Source organism: Natator depressus, chromosome 1, assembly GCF_965152275.1.
Source record: "Natator depressus isolate rNatDep1 chromosome 1, rNatDep2.hap1, whole genome shotgun sequence".
Classification (NCBI taxonomy): Eukaryota; Metazoa; Chordata; order Testudines; family Cheloniidae; genus Natator; species Natator depressus.
The window spans coordinates 58,253,605-58,267,492 of NC_134234.1; the positions used below are offsets into that span (position 1 = coordinate 58,253,605).

The 13,888-nt window shown below is 41.9% G+C and overlaps 1 protein-coding gene across 1 annotated transcript in view; it reads left to right on the forward strand.

Annotated features, from left to right (window-relative positions):
• SUCLA2 (succinate-CoA ligase ADP-forming subunit beta) overlaps window positions 1–13,888 on the forward strand; it is a 41,926-nt gene that overhangs the window by 17,525 nt on the left and 10,513 nt on the right. The window contains exons 5-6 of the mRNA XM_074960860.1: window positions 2,646–2,774; window positions 3,229–3,367. Of these exons, the coding sequence (XP_074816961.1) occupies window positions 2,646–2,774; window positions 3,229–3,367 (268 nt within the window). The remainder of the gene's footprint in view (window positions 1–2,645; window positions 2,775–3,228; window positions 3,368–13,888) is intronic.

Sequence of the window (13,888 nt, forward strand, 5' to 3'; positions counted from 1 at the left end):
CAGATTTGAAACTATCTTCGTTCCTCATTGGTCCTTCTGGTCAGGTGCCAACTTGGTTATTTGACCTACTTAACCCCTTACAGGTAAGGTGATTTAGTACAGCTGCCAAGGAGGGATTTTATGCTACCCGTCTCTATATTTATGACAGGGGCTAAGGCAGGCTCCCTGCCTGCCCTGGCCCCATGCCGCTCCCTGAAGTGGCTGGCATGTCTCTGCAGCCTCTGCTGTTTAGGCTCTTCCTATTTAATTTCTGAACACTTAGAAGCATTCCTTGAAGGAATCTGTGTGACTCTGGTTCTGTAGGTGCCCAGTTCTTAATTTTATAGAGGAAATGTGTGCAGCAGATTTTCTTTGAGTTAGTTGATTTGTCTATTAAGTATTTCACATTTTGTGAAATAAATCTTGTAACTTATGTGATATATGAATGAAATTAATGAATCATCATGTCTTCACTCCAGGAAAGAAGATAGCTTCTGGTCTCTAGAGGACTGAATCAAATTTAGAAGCAGTATAGATATGGGATGAGCATTAAACTTAAAATTACACTAGCCCAGTGAGGGTGACGTGTAATTCTGTGGTGGTGGTCCATTGCAGCGTTTACTCTAGTGTCTAGCAAAGCTCCTTATTTTTTATCTTAAGGATACTGATGCTCCTGGAGACATTGGGGGTGTGTGTGTGTGTGTAGAGTTGCAGCTGAGGCCTGCACAAACTGTGGAACTGTCCAGTTGATGTGTGCACCAGAGCTATCTTCTCCCCAGGTTACGACGTTCTGCTAGGCTTATTTCTGTTGGGAGTACAAAGTACAACTACATCATTAAAGCTCAGAGCTGAGGCAGATTGCCTCTGCCAGCTTCCTTGGTTGGTGCAATAATGCTAGAAAGCCCGCAGAGAGGATGGGTCAGTAAATTCCGTTAGATCACACTCTCACTTACAATGTTATAAGAACTTTTTTGGAAACAATTCTGCTCTCTGATTTAGAATTTGTATGTAAATCAGGCATAGTGGGTGAACTGGTAAATGTCTAACTTGTATTCTATCTACTCCTTTTCCCCCTGCTCTTCCTCTTAGGTTCAGGGGCCTCTTCCTTTTCACAGGAAACTGTCCAATATTTCAGTCTTAATTAATTAATTGAGTAATTAATTCACATCTCACAGTTTATATGGCAACATCTCACAGTTTATATGGCAACTTCCACCTTCTGTGTGTATGTGTGTGTGTGTGTGTACTCCTGTTTTTTTTATGTTGACAGGGTTGCTGTCAACTGTTGCTAATTAGTTTATTGCTTATAAATTTGTGGACTCTTGTTTTTTGGACAAGAATTCTCCTAGTGATTGAGTCTCAGCACCTAATTAACACCATACATGTTTTTCTAGACGTGTAAGAATTTAAAATAAAAAACCCCAAATGTGAGGATTCTGTGGTGTATATCATGCATTCTGATAGTGTCAAACTTTGCTTCAAAAAATAAAACCCTACCGGGCAGAAGCAGCTGAAGGAGTGAAATGTACTTGTCATGTCTTAAGCAGAACTAATACTAACTTTTAGGCTCTAACGATACTGAGTTGTAATTATGCCTGAAAGTTTTCAAAAGCACTTGCAGCTCTCCTTGCAGCTGCATTCAGTATGTAGTTTTCAAAATATTAAGAAATGGTTCTAGAACCTTCCTTTTGGAAGAAGGGCATCCAATTTGATTTTCTTTTTATTTAAAAAAAAAAAAAAAAGCCTGTCCACTACAGCAACAACCATGCTTTCTACAACTGTAATTGCACTTACACTTCCGAAGTATGGTTTTTTTAAACCCTACTTATGTGCTCATTGGAAGTACTGACTTAATAGTCTAGCAAGTGGAAGTCTCTCATTATGCATGCAACAAGTACTGCATGTGTAGTGACAGTGAATGATGGTTGACTCATATGAGCAAACATGCCTCAACCCTGAACTTGATGGACCATTTCCAGGATGCTAGGATTGTTCAGTCTCCATGCCCATTGAATTTTTGGTGCCTCTGTTGGGATTAATTGTGAAAGTGCCTTTTTGACACATTTTATGCACTGTGAAATGGTATTGACACCACTAAACTCATGTCACTGAACAGTGAAACACTGTGTGACAAGTTTTCAGAGGTGGTTATAGTTATCAAGGCTTATGAACCTCTGTGAATAGGAATAAAGTGCAACAACTATTGCAAATGGCTGTGCAGACCTAGATTTATCTTCAGAGGCTGGAGTGTGGTAAACTATGAAGAAAATGAAGGTTGTTCTCTGTTCACTGACAGCGTAATCCAAAGAAGGGACACACAGGATATGATGTACCATTGCATAACTGCCTTTTTCTGTCCTAACTTTAAGCCAGTATGGTATGTTCTTACCACAGTATAAATAGTGATATTAACATACGAAAAGCTTCCTTTTGATATAAGGGTTTAGAGTTGGAAAATTTCTTTGGTCATCGTATATCATAAAAGTCTTGTATAAGTATCTTGAATGAAAAGATAGCAACAGTAGGAGAATAAAAGACAACTTTAGTGGATTGCCAAAAGCCAAGAATCTAATACTGAGCACAAGAGGCTCTTTGAAATATTTGTGGAAAGAATTAAGATAGTGAATTATACAAAAGTCTTACATTTACATTTTCTCTTTCTTTAGGGTCCTGTACTTATAGGCAGTTCTCATGGTGGTGTTAACATTGAAGATATTGCTGCAGAGAGTCCTGATGCGATAATTAAGGAACCCATTGATATTGTGGAAGGCATCAAAAAGGAACAAGCTGTCAGGGTACTAGAGAGTACATTTCCACACAATCATAGTTAGAGGGAGTTTTGCTTTTGTAAATATATTTAATAAATTTTATACAGTCTTTTGGCTGATTAAAATATCTAGTAATTGTTTGGAAGGGTCAGTTTTCTTTAATGTACTGTTTGGTTTACAATAAAGAATATAAATCTAGCTCCAGATGTGGGTACTCAAATTAGGCCGGTGTATAGCCTGGCAGCCTTAATTTCACTGTCCCTTGTAGGATCAATGCAACTGACTGTTTTTAAAAAACAAAAGCAAGGAGCCATTCCCTGCAGGGTAGGTGAAGTTCTGTAGCTACAGGCTAGATTTGTATAGTTGTGTTATAGTAATATATATACGGGTTTTTTTAATATCTAAATTTTAACCATAATTCAAGATTTTAATGTCTAATGTTATAAACTGATGACCAAAATACTTTGTTTTTTACTTTCAGTTGGCCCAGAAAATGGGATTTCCCCCTAACCTGCTGGATGAAGCAGCAGATAATATGATCAAGATATATAATCTCTTTATGAAATACGATGCCACCATGGTAGAAATAAACCCTATGGTAGAAGATGCATCAGGAGTTGGTAAAGTACCTTCTTTATAGAATTTTTTTAGATGGGCAGTTTGAATCTGTACAGAGCCTGTTCTCTGATATAGAGGTTCTGCTAAAGTTTCTCCACCTGTATACAGTAAGAAAATTTAGGACTAACACGGTACTTTGAAAAGTGTAGTAAAACTGACGGTGGCACCTAAACATCTGCAAGCATATTCAGCAGGGCTGTGGAGGGATTAAAAAGATTAATCGTGCGATTAAACACTAATAGAATACTATTTATTTAAATGTTTTGGGATGTTTTCTACATTTTCAAATATATTGATTTAAGTTACAACACAGAATACGAAGTGTACAGTGCTCACTTTATACTATTATTTTGATTACAAGTATTTGGACTGTAAAAAAAATAAATAAATAAAAAAAAAACCAAAATAAATAGTATTTTTTCAGTTCACCTGATAAAGAGAATGCACTACAATACTTCTATCATGAAAGTTGAACTTACAAATGTAGAATTATGTTAAAAAAAAACAAAAAAACCCCAACTGCATTCAAAAACAAAACAATGTAAAATTTTAGAGACTGTAAGTCCACTGAGTCCTACTTCTTGTTCAGCCAATTGCTTAGACAAACAAGTGTGCTCACATTTGCAGGATATAATGCTGCCTGCTTCTTGTTTACAATGTCACCTGAAAGTGAGAACAGGCATTCGCATGGCACTGTTGTAGCCCGTGTTGCAAGATATTTATGTGCCAGATGCGATAAAGATTCATATGTCCCTTCATGCTTCAACCACCATTCAGGGGACATGGTCCATGCTGATGACCGGTTCTGCTCAATGATAATCTAAAGCAGTGCAGACCAGGGCATGTTCATTTTTATTATCTGAGTCAGATGCCACCAGCAGAAGGCTGATTTTCTTTTCTTGTGGTTCGGGTTCTGTAGTTTCCACATTGGAGTGTTGTTCTTTTAAGACTTCTGAAAGTGTGCACCACACCCCGTCCCTCTCAGATTTTGAAAGGCACATCAGGTTCTTAAACCTTGGGTTGAGTGCTGTAGCTATCTTAAGAAATCTCACATTGGTACTGTCATAAATATAAAGGGAAGGGTAAACCGCTTTAAAATCCCTCCTGGCCAGAGGAAAAATCCTCTTACCTGTAAAGGGTTAAGAAGCTAAAGGTAACCTTGCTGGCACCTGACCAAAATGACCAATGAGGAGACAAGTTACTTTCAAAAGCTGGGAGGAGGGAGAAAAACAAAGGGTCTGTGTCTGTCTGTATGATGCTTTGGCCGGGGACAGAACAGGAATGGAGTCTTAGAACTTAGTAAGTAATCTAGCTAGGTATGTGTTAGATTATGATTTTTTGAAATGGCTGAGAGAATAGCTGTGCTGAATAGAATGACTGACTGTTCCTGTCTGTGTGTCTTTTTTGTAACTTAAGGTTTTGCCTAGAGGGATTCTCTATGTTATGAATCTAATTACCCTGTAAGGTATCTACCATCCTGATTTTACAGAGGTGATTACTTCTATTATATTTATAATATTCTATTATTATATTTCTTGTAAGAAAACTGAATGCTTTTTCATTGTTCTAAGATCCAAGGGTTTGGGTCTGTGGTCACCTATGCAAATTGGTGAGGATTTTTCCCAAACCTTCCCCAGGAAGTGGGGTGCAAGGGTTGGGAGGATTTTGGGGGGAAAGACGTGTCCCAGCTACGTGTCCCAGCTACATTTCCCAGTAAACCCAGATAAAGTTTGGTGGTGGCAGTGGAAATCCAAGGGTAAAATAATTTTGTACATTGGGGAAGTTTTAACCTAAACTGGTAAAAGTAAGCTTAGGAGGTTTTCATGCAGGTCCCCACATCTGTACCCTAGAGTTCAGAGTGGGGAAGGAACCTTGACAGGTACCTTTTTTGTGTTTTGTCAAATCTGCAGTGAAAGTGTTCTTAAAATGAACAACGTGCTGGGTTGTCATCTGAAACCGCTATAACATGAAATATATGGCAGAATTCAGATAAAACAGAGCAGGGGACATACAATTCTCCCCCAAGGAGTTCAGTTACAAATTTAATTATGCATTATTTTTTTTAATGAGTGTCATCAGCATGGAAGGATGTCCTCTGGAATGGTGACCAAAACATGAAAGGGGTACGTGAATGTTTAGCATATCTGCCACGTAAATAACCTTGCAATGCTGACTACAAACATGCCATGCAAATGCCTGTTCTTACTTTCTGTTGACATTGTAAAGAAGGAGGCAACATTATCTCCAGTAAATGTAAAAAAAAAAAAAATTTCGTTTGAGCAGTTGGCTGAACAAAGAAGTAGGATTGAGTGGACTTACAGGTGCTAAAGTTTTACATTGTTTTGTTTTTGAGTGCAGTTACTTAACACAAATTTATTTGTAAGTTGAACTTTCATGACAAAGATTGCACTACAGTACTTTTATGAGGTGAATTGAAAAATACTATTATTTTTACAGTGCAAATATTTATAATATACATTTTAATTTCAATTACAACACAGAATACAATATATATGAAAATGTAGAGAAATATCCAAAAATATTTAATAAATTTCAATTGATATTCTGTAGTTCAACAGTGTGATTAAAACTGTGATTAATCGACAGCCCTAATATTCAGCACTGGATCTGGGAGCCCACTACCTGGAGTGAATTCTATGCAAATTACTGGGGGCTGGCTTCACATTTCTCTAATGCTTTTTGGAATTTTCTTTCATCATAAACATGGACTGCAATATTCATGCTAATGCCCTATATATTTAGATGTTCAAATCAGTTTTTGAATAGTAGTTAAGGTGGGACTTAAACTAGTTTATGTGAAATATTTGTGCTGTAAACACATTCTCAGAGCATACAAAACTAGTGGACCATTCTGCTACTACTGAATGCATCCTAATTGTGCATGCATGGTAATCCATAAAGGCAGCTAAGGCTTAACATTCAGATGGAGATTGACACTGGTGATATAACAAGCTTTGGTAGCTATAAGAATCCGCATTTTTTTCTGAGAGAGGAACAAGAATGAAGTTGCATTCAATTGTGTACAATAATAGCTTTTCCTCTTGGAAAGAATCCAAGCTTTTGTAATTCCGTAACTACAAATTTATCTTATTTCCCTTTGGTTTAACTCTTTAGACCAAGATTTTAAGAAGCGACTGCATTTTTGTGTGCCCAACTTGAAGTACTTTGAAAGGGCAATTTTCAGACATTAGGCCCTTTTTGAAAATCGGACAGTCGAAGATTTTTTTCAAAAAACTGAGCAACCCAAAATACTAGTGACTTCTGACTCTTCATCCTAGACACTGAAGAAAGTGTAATGTCTTAACCCCACTTCCTTGCCAAACATACTGTAAGTGCTTGACAGACATTATGCTCTTTAGAGTTAGCTGCCAACCTCTTATTTTGCCAGCAGTAGATACTCTCTTGATGCCCAAACACAGATAACTAAATCCAAAAGATTTTCTTTTCTGAGTTCGGCTTGTTCCTTAATTTAGAAATCCTACTCTGAAGAGACTACAGACATGGGTGTAGTTTGGGGAAACAGGGTGTGTTCCCCTCCCAAACTGCAAGCCTTGGGTAGGTGCATAATTTGTCCCCCCCAATGCACAGCCCCATTGGCCTGACTGGAGCTGCTGTCCCCCCCCGCCCCCCATATAGAAGTCAAACTACGCCGATGACTACAGGATACCCAGGAAATGAAGTTTTTAATCAGATGTGGATTAATTTAAACTCTCCTCTCTGAAATAAAACTGTATCTCAAAAGTCAGTGTATAAAAGTATTGCTTTTTTAGAGGATATTTCTTTTCTTCAGTTTTGACTTTGTAGTGATTAAGAATAACTGCCTTAAAGGCAACTGATGGTCTTAGCATTTTGGACTTGTTCAGACAGCCTAAATTCAGATACAACAAAGGTTAAATTATAGCTATAGTTCCTTCACCCAAAGCTTCTTACAGCATTTCATGCAGTTTCTTGGTGTGTAGTTAAGTTATAATGAAAACACTGTCTTAATTTGGAAATTTAGTTTAAATAACAACCAATTATAGTCCTTTCAGTAGAGTTCTACAGTTAGATTGGGTACTTGCACCTTCTTTCTGTTTCTCATTTGTCTTAACTTTTCCCAGTGTCTGTGATGGTGGTGTGAAAGTACAGCTACACACTTGAAGTGTCTTTCAGACACTACAGGTTTGTTTTGTTGTTAGTAAGTATTTGTCTCTTGAAATCTGCTGGAATGTTGTAGGTATCGGCACATCTCTGCTGTTCCTCCTTTAAACATTTTCAGTATTAGGGTACATCTACAGTACGAAATTATTTCGAATTTATTCTATTTGAATTTTCGGAAGCGATTTTATACGTTCGGTCTTCTGTGTCCCCACTAAAGCGAGTGAATTCGGCGGAGTGTGTCCATAGCACCAAGGCTAGCATTGAATGTTGGAGCGGTGCACTTTGGGTAGCTATCCCACAGTTCCTGCTGCCCATTGGAATTCTGGGTTAAGCTCCCAGTGCATGATGGGGCAAAAACATTCTCGCGGGTGTTTCTGGGTGTGTGTTGTCAGTCGCTCCTCCCTTCGCGAAAGCTATGGCAGACAATCGTTTCGCATCTTTTTGGCGTGCAGACACCATACCGCTTTCAGCAGATGGTGCACCACTGCTCTCCTGCTACTATGAATCCACCTCACATTTTCTCTCGTCTTCCTATGTAATCTCTAGTATCTACTCTTTCTCTTCCTCATCGAACACTTCCGCTGCCAACTCTGCTTGGCCATTGTGAATCGAGCAGCACAGCTTCCACTGCCAACTCTGCTCTCCCGCTCTTGCTGCGCTACCAAGCTTCTCCATGTTGTCTGTCCTGGGCTCCCGCCTCCATGAAAGCTACAGAAGACAACCATTTCCCGCCTTTTTTCAGCTATTCTGAACCGAACAGCACCTCTTCCGCTGCCACTCTGCTCTCCTATGTTTTGCGCCCTTTTTCCAGGATTACCCATGCAAGCGCCATAGCCATGGAGCCCACTCAGATCTCCACTGCAGTTTTGACCATTGTAAATACCTCGCGCATTATCCAGCAGTATGTGCAGTACCTGCAAAACTGGGCAAGGAAGCAACGACAGCGTGATTACTATACTGATGAGGACATGGACACAGACGTTCCTAGAAGCATGGCATGTGGCGATTGGGAGATCATGGTGGTGTTGGGCCAGGTTCATGCTGTGGAACGCCAATTCTGGGCCTGGGAAACAAGCACAGACTGGTGGGACCGCATAGTGTTGCAGGTATGGGATGATTCCCAGTGGAGATCACATGCACAGGGCCACTTTCATGGAACTTTGTGACTTGCTGTCCATTGCCCTGAAGCACAAAGACACCAAAATGAGAGCATCCCTCACAGTTGAGAAGCGAGTGGCCATAGCCCTGTGGAAGCTTGCAACGCCAGACAGCTACCGATCAGTCGGGAATCAGTTTGGAGCGGGCAAATCTACTGTGGGGGCTGCTGTGTTGCAAGTAGCCAACGCAATCATTGATCAGCTGCTATCAAGGGTAGTGACTTTGGGAAATGTGCAGACCGTTGTGGATGGCTTTAATGCACTGAAGTTCCCTAACTGCGGCGAGGTGATAGGAATATGCGTTCCGTCTATCTTGGCCCCGGAACACCGAGTGCGGCCAGTACATAAACCGCAAGGGGTGTACTTTTCCATGGTGCTCCAAGCACTGGTGGATCACAAGGGACGTTTCACCGACATCAATGTGGGATGGCCGGGAAAGGTGCATGATGCTCACATCTTCAGGAACTCTGGTCTGTTTGCACAGCTGCAGGAAGGGACTTACTTCCCAGACCAGAAAATTACTGTTGGGAATGTTGAAATGCCTATAGTTATCCTCGGGGACCCAGCCTACGCCTTAATGCCCTGGCTCATAAAGCATACAGAGGCAGCCTGGACAGTAGTCAGGAGCAGTTCAACTATAGGCTGAGCAAGTGCAGAATGGTGGTAGAATGTGCTTTTGGACGTTTGAAAGCGCGCTGGCGCAGTTTACTGACTTGGTTAGATCTCGCCACAAGCAATATTGCAATTGTAATTGCTGCTTGTTGTGTGCTCCACAATATCTGTGACAGTAAGGGGGAGACATTTATGGTGGGGTGGGAGGTTGAGGCAACTCGCCTGGCAGCCAGTTTCGCACAGCCAGACAACAGAGTGATTAGAAGAGCTCAGCAGGGCACGCTGCACATCAGAGAAGCTTTGAAAGCCAGTTTCATGACTGGCCAGGGTACTGTGTGACAGTTGTTTGTTTCTCTTAAAGTTACCTGCCCCCTATATATATGAAAGGAAATAAAGTCACAATTGTTTAAAAACTGTTCTTTATTATTTCTTGCACAAAACATTGAGAAATCGGAAACTAGACGGGGGAGGGGGGTGGAGGAGAAGGGAAGGACATCCAGAAACCAAATCAAAATTTTGGATATGCCAGCTTTCTGCTGCTTGTGCAATCCTCTGGGGTTGACTGTGTGGGTCCCCATAGCCTCCCCCATCGTGTTCTTGGGCGTCTGGGTGAGGAGGCTATGGAACTTGGGGAGGAAGGAGGGCGGTTATACAGGGGCTGCAGCGGCAGTCTGTGGTCTTGCTGCCTTTCCCGCATTAGATCCACCATACAGCGGAGCATGTCAGTTTGCTCCCCCATGAGCTTGACCATAGCATCCTTCCTGCTCTCATTGCGCACTTCCCTCTTCTCTTCGTATTCATGTAACGCTTTACGTGACTCCGCAATTTTTTACCTCCACACAGTCAGCTGGGCCCTGTCAGTGCAGGAGGACTGCATGAGCTCGATGAACGTGTCGTCCAGAGTTAGTTTTTCCCGCCTTCTAATCTGGACCAGCCTCTGGGACGGAGTAGATAGAGGCCGTGTTGAAACATTTGCACCTGCGGGAGGAGAAAAAGGGAGGGTAGTATTTTAAAAGATACATTTTAGAGAACAAAGGGGACACTTTCTCAGTGTAACAGGCAATTCATAGTACACAGCACATGTTCTTTCTGTACAAGGTTACACTTTGCCTCTTATACTGAAGTGCCTGTCTCTTTGGTGTGAGTAAGCCATCACATGTGGCCAGGCAACAGAATTCAGCTTGCAGGCAGCCATGGTAAGCCCTAGGGGCACGTGGGGTTCTGCTTCTTCCACATTCATTTCAATGCTTTCAAACTGCCAGGCCCCCTTTCCCATAGCAAGCAATGCCTGGTGGGTTTGCCATGCAAAAGGAGGGCCTGCGGGCTCTCTGGGATGATCGCTTCACACAGCACCCTCTCCCCACACACCCCCACACCCACCGCGTGGCTCCGATGAGGCTCTGAGCAGGGATGAGCCCTCTAAACTAAAGATGAACAGCCCAGCGCAGCTGGGTTTTCCCCCCACCGCGTGGCTCTGATCAAGCTCTCGCTCACCAGAAGTGCCGTCTCCAGGGTCATGGTCCGGGAGCATGCCTTGGGAGTGGGGGGAGGCTATTGGCTCCAGTGTTAAGAATAGTTCCTGGCTAGGGGGGAAAGCGGATTCCCCACTTGCCGCCTGTTCACTGTCGTCGTCCTCCTCCAAAAATTCATCCTCTTTGCTCCGTGCTACTCCCCCCCTTGCAGGTGTCCACGGACAGTGGTGGGGTAGTGGTGGCGTCACCCCCCCCATAATAGCATGCAGCTCATGGTAGAAGTGGCATGTATGGGGCTGTGACCCAGAGCACTCGTTCGCCTCCCTGGCTTTTTGTTACGCTCCCCTGAGCTCCTTGACTTTTGTACGACACTGCTCTATGTCCCTGGAGTAGCCTCTTTCCGTCATGGCCCTGGAGACTTTAGCATATGTATTTGCGTTTCTTTTTTTTGGAATATCGGTCTGCCATAACAGATTCGTCTCCCCAACATGTGATGAGATCCAGTACCTCCCGTTTGGACCATGTTGGAGCTTGTCTGAGAATCCAGGACTGCGTGGTCGCCTGTGCTGGTGGACTGTGCTGATGGTCGTCTGTGCTGGTGGTGACCAAATAGGAAATTCAAAAGTTCCAGGGGCTTTTTACTGCCTTCCTGGCTAGTGCGTCGGAGTTTAGAGTGTTGTCCAGAGCAGTCACAAGGGAGCATTCTGGGATAGCTCCCAGAGGCTAATAACGTTGAATTGCGTCCACAGTACCTGTAACCCGGAACTGCGATTTTAGCGCTGCTTCACTTGCCGAGATGGAGTACAGCAATTGGATTTAAGAGCCCTTTAAATCAAAAAAACTGGTTTGGTCGTGTGGACGGAATCAGATTTATTTAGAAGTAACTCGGCTAATTCCGAAATAACCGCGTACTGTAGACCAGGACTAAGTCTCAGCTTGAGCCCTGCTGTTCAGATTTGCACATCTAGTTTTGTGCAGGCAGTTCAGTGCACTTTTTATACAAGAGTGTTAGAATAAAGACTATATTGTATGTCACTTTTTTTAGTGAAACTGTACTTGATATTCTGAACTTAGTTGGGTCTCTTTTGTGTCAGTTTCCTTAGTACGTGGTTAAGGATAAGATTATGTCACAGAGGTCAAAGAAGCAATGGATTCTGTGACTTTCAGAGACCTCCGTGACATTTTCTGCTTCCCCCCCCCTGCTGTGGGAGGGAGAGTAAAGGGTGCCTGGAGGTCCCAGCTGCTGCAGGAGGGAAGAAAGGGGACCTGGAGCTCCCAGCTGCTTTGCGAGGTGGGGGAGCCCTGGGCAAGGAGGGCGGAGCTTCCATCTGGACTCCTCCCCCCCCCCATGGACTGGGGTTTGGGATCTCTTCTCCCCCCCACAGGGCCTGGGCTTTAGTTGTCCCCCCTCAGCCAGCCCCCCACCCAATAATTCTGTGGGCTTCCATGAATTTTTGTTTCTTGCCCTCCAAGCTGTCTGTGACTTTTACTAAAAATAACTGACAAAATCTTAACCTTTTACATGGTATTTCATCGATGCAAGGAGTCTGCTTAGACTTTTAGTATCACCCTCCCCAATGTCCCTCCACTATCTGTGGGAGAAACTTTTTTGGTATTCTTCTGAGACTTTTTCTGCATTTCTTTTGACTTCGTTATATGCTCTCTTTATGAAACACATAGGTTTAATTTAAAAGCAGAAGCCTAAGTGGGTGGCTTTTTTAAAGATATACAAAGGGCATGGTGGAAGGATTATTTTGGTGCACAGTTTCTTATTTAGGTGAATTTGTGTTAACTGTTCTAGACACGTTACTACTAGAAATGCAACAAATATTGTAAAAATCACTCTTCAATAGCTTGCTGAGGAGTTTGCTGAACCATTAATGTTGATTTGCAGTAAGACTTGGGAAATTCCAGAAGACTGGAAGAAAACTAGTATTCTGCCAATATTTAAAGGGTAAACAGGATGACCTGGGTAGTTAGACTGACAAGCCTATAACATTGATCCTGAGTAATTGAGTAACTGATAGAGGACTTGATTGATCAAGAATCGAAGGAAAGTAATTGGTTGATTAGCAATCAATATAGGTTTATGAAAAATAGATCCTGTCAAATTAACTTAACGATTTTTTGGATGAGATTATAAGTTTGCTAAAGGTAATAGTATTGATGTAATATACTTAACTCTTCTGTAAGGCATTTGACTTGATACCACAAGACATTTTGACTGAAAAACTAGAATGTTACAAAATTAATATGTCACATCTAATAGTTTAAAAACTAACTGACTGATCGGTCTCAAAATACAATTGTATATGGGGAGTCGTCATCAAGCAAGTGTGTTTCTAGTAAGGTCCTGCAGAGATTGATTCTTGGCCTGATGCTTTTTTAACACTTTGGTCAGTGATCTGGATGAAAACATAAAACCATCACTGATAAAGTTTGCAGATGACACGCAAATTGGAGTGATAAATAAAGAAGAGGACAGGTCACTGCTAGTGGTCTGGATCACTTCGTAAATTGGGCAAAAGCAAACAGCATGCATTTTAATATGGATAAATGTATACATCTAGGAGAAAAGAGTACAGGCCATTCTTACAAGATGGGGGACTCTGTGCTGCGAAGCATGGCCTCTGGAAAAGATTTGGGGCTCGTGATGAGTATTGAATTGAACATGAGCTTCCAGTGCGATGCTGTGGCCTAATGGGCTACTGTGATCCTTGGTTGCATAAATAAGGGAATATCGGAGGAGCAGAGAGAAATTTTACCTCTGTATTTGGCACTGGTGCGACCACTCCTGGAATACTGTGTCCAGTTCCGGTGCCTACAGTTCAAGAAGGATGTTGATAAATTGGAGAGGGTTCAGAGATGCACCATGAGAACGATTAAAGCATTAGAAAATATGCCTTAATAGTGAGTAGACTGAAGGCACTCAGTCAGTTTAGCTTAACAAAGAGAAGGTTAAGGAGTGACTTGATTAGTCTATAAATAACTAAGCGGGGAACAGAAATTTGATGATAAACTGCTCTGTAGTCTAGCAGACAAACGTGTAATAAGATCCAATGGCTGGAACTTGAAATTAGACAAATTCAGACTGGAAATGAAGCACATATTATTAATGGTA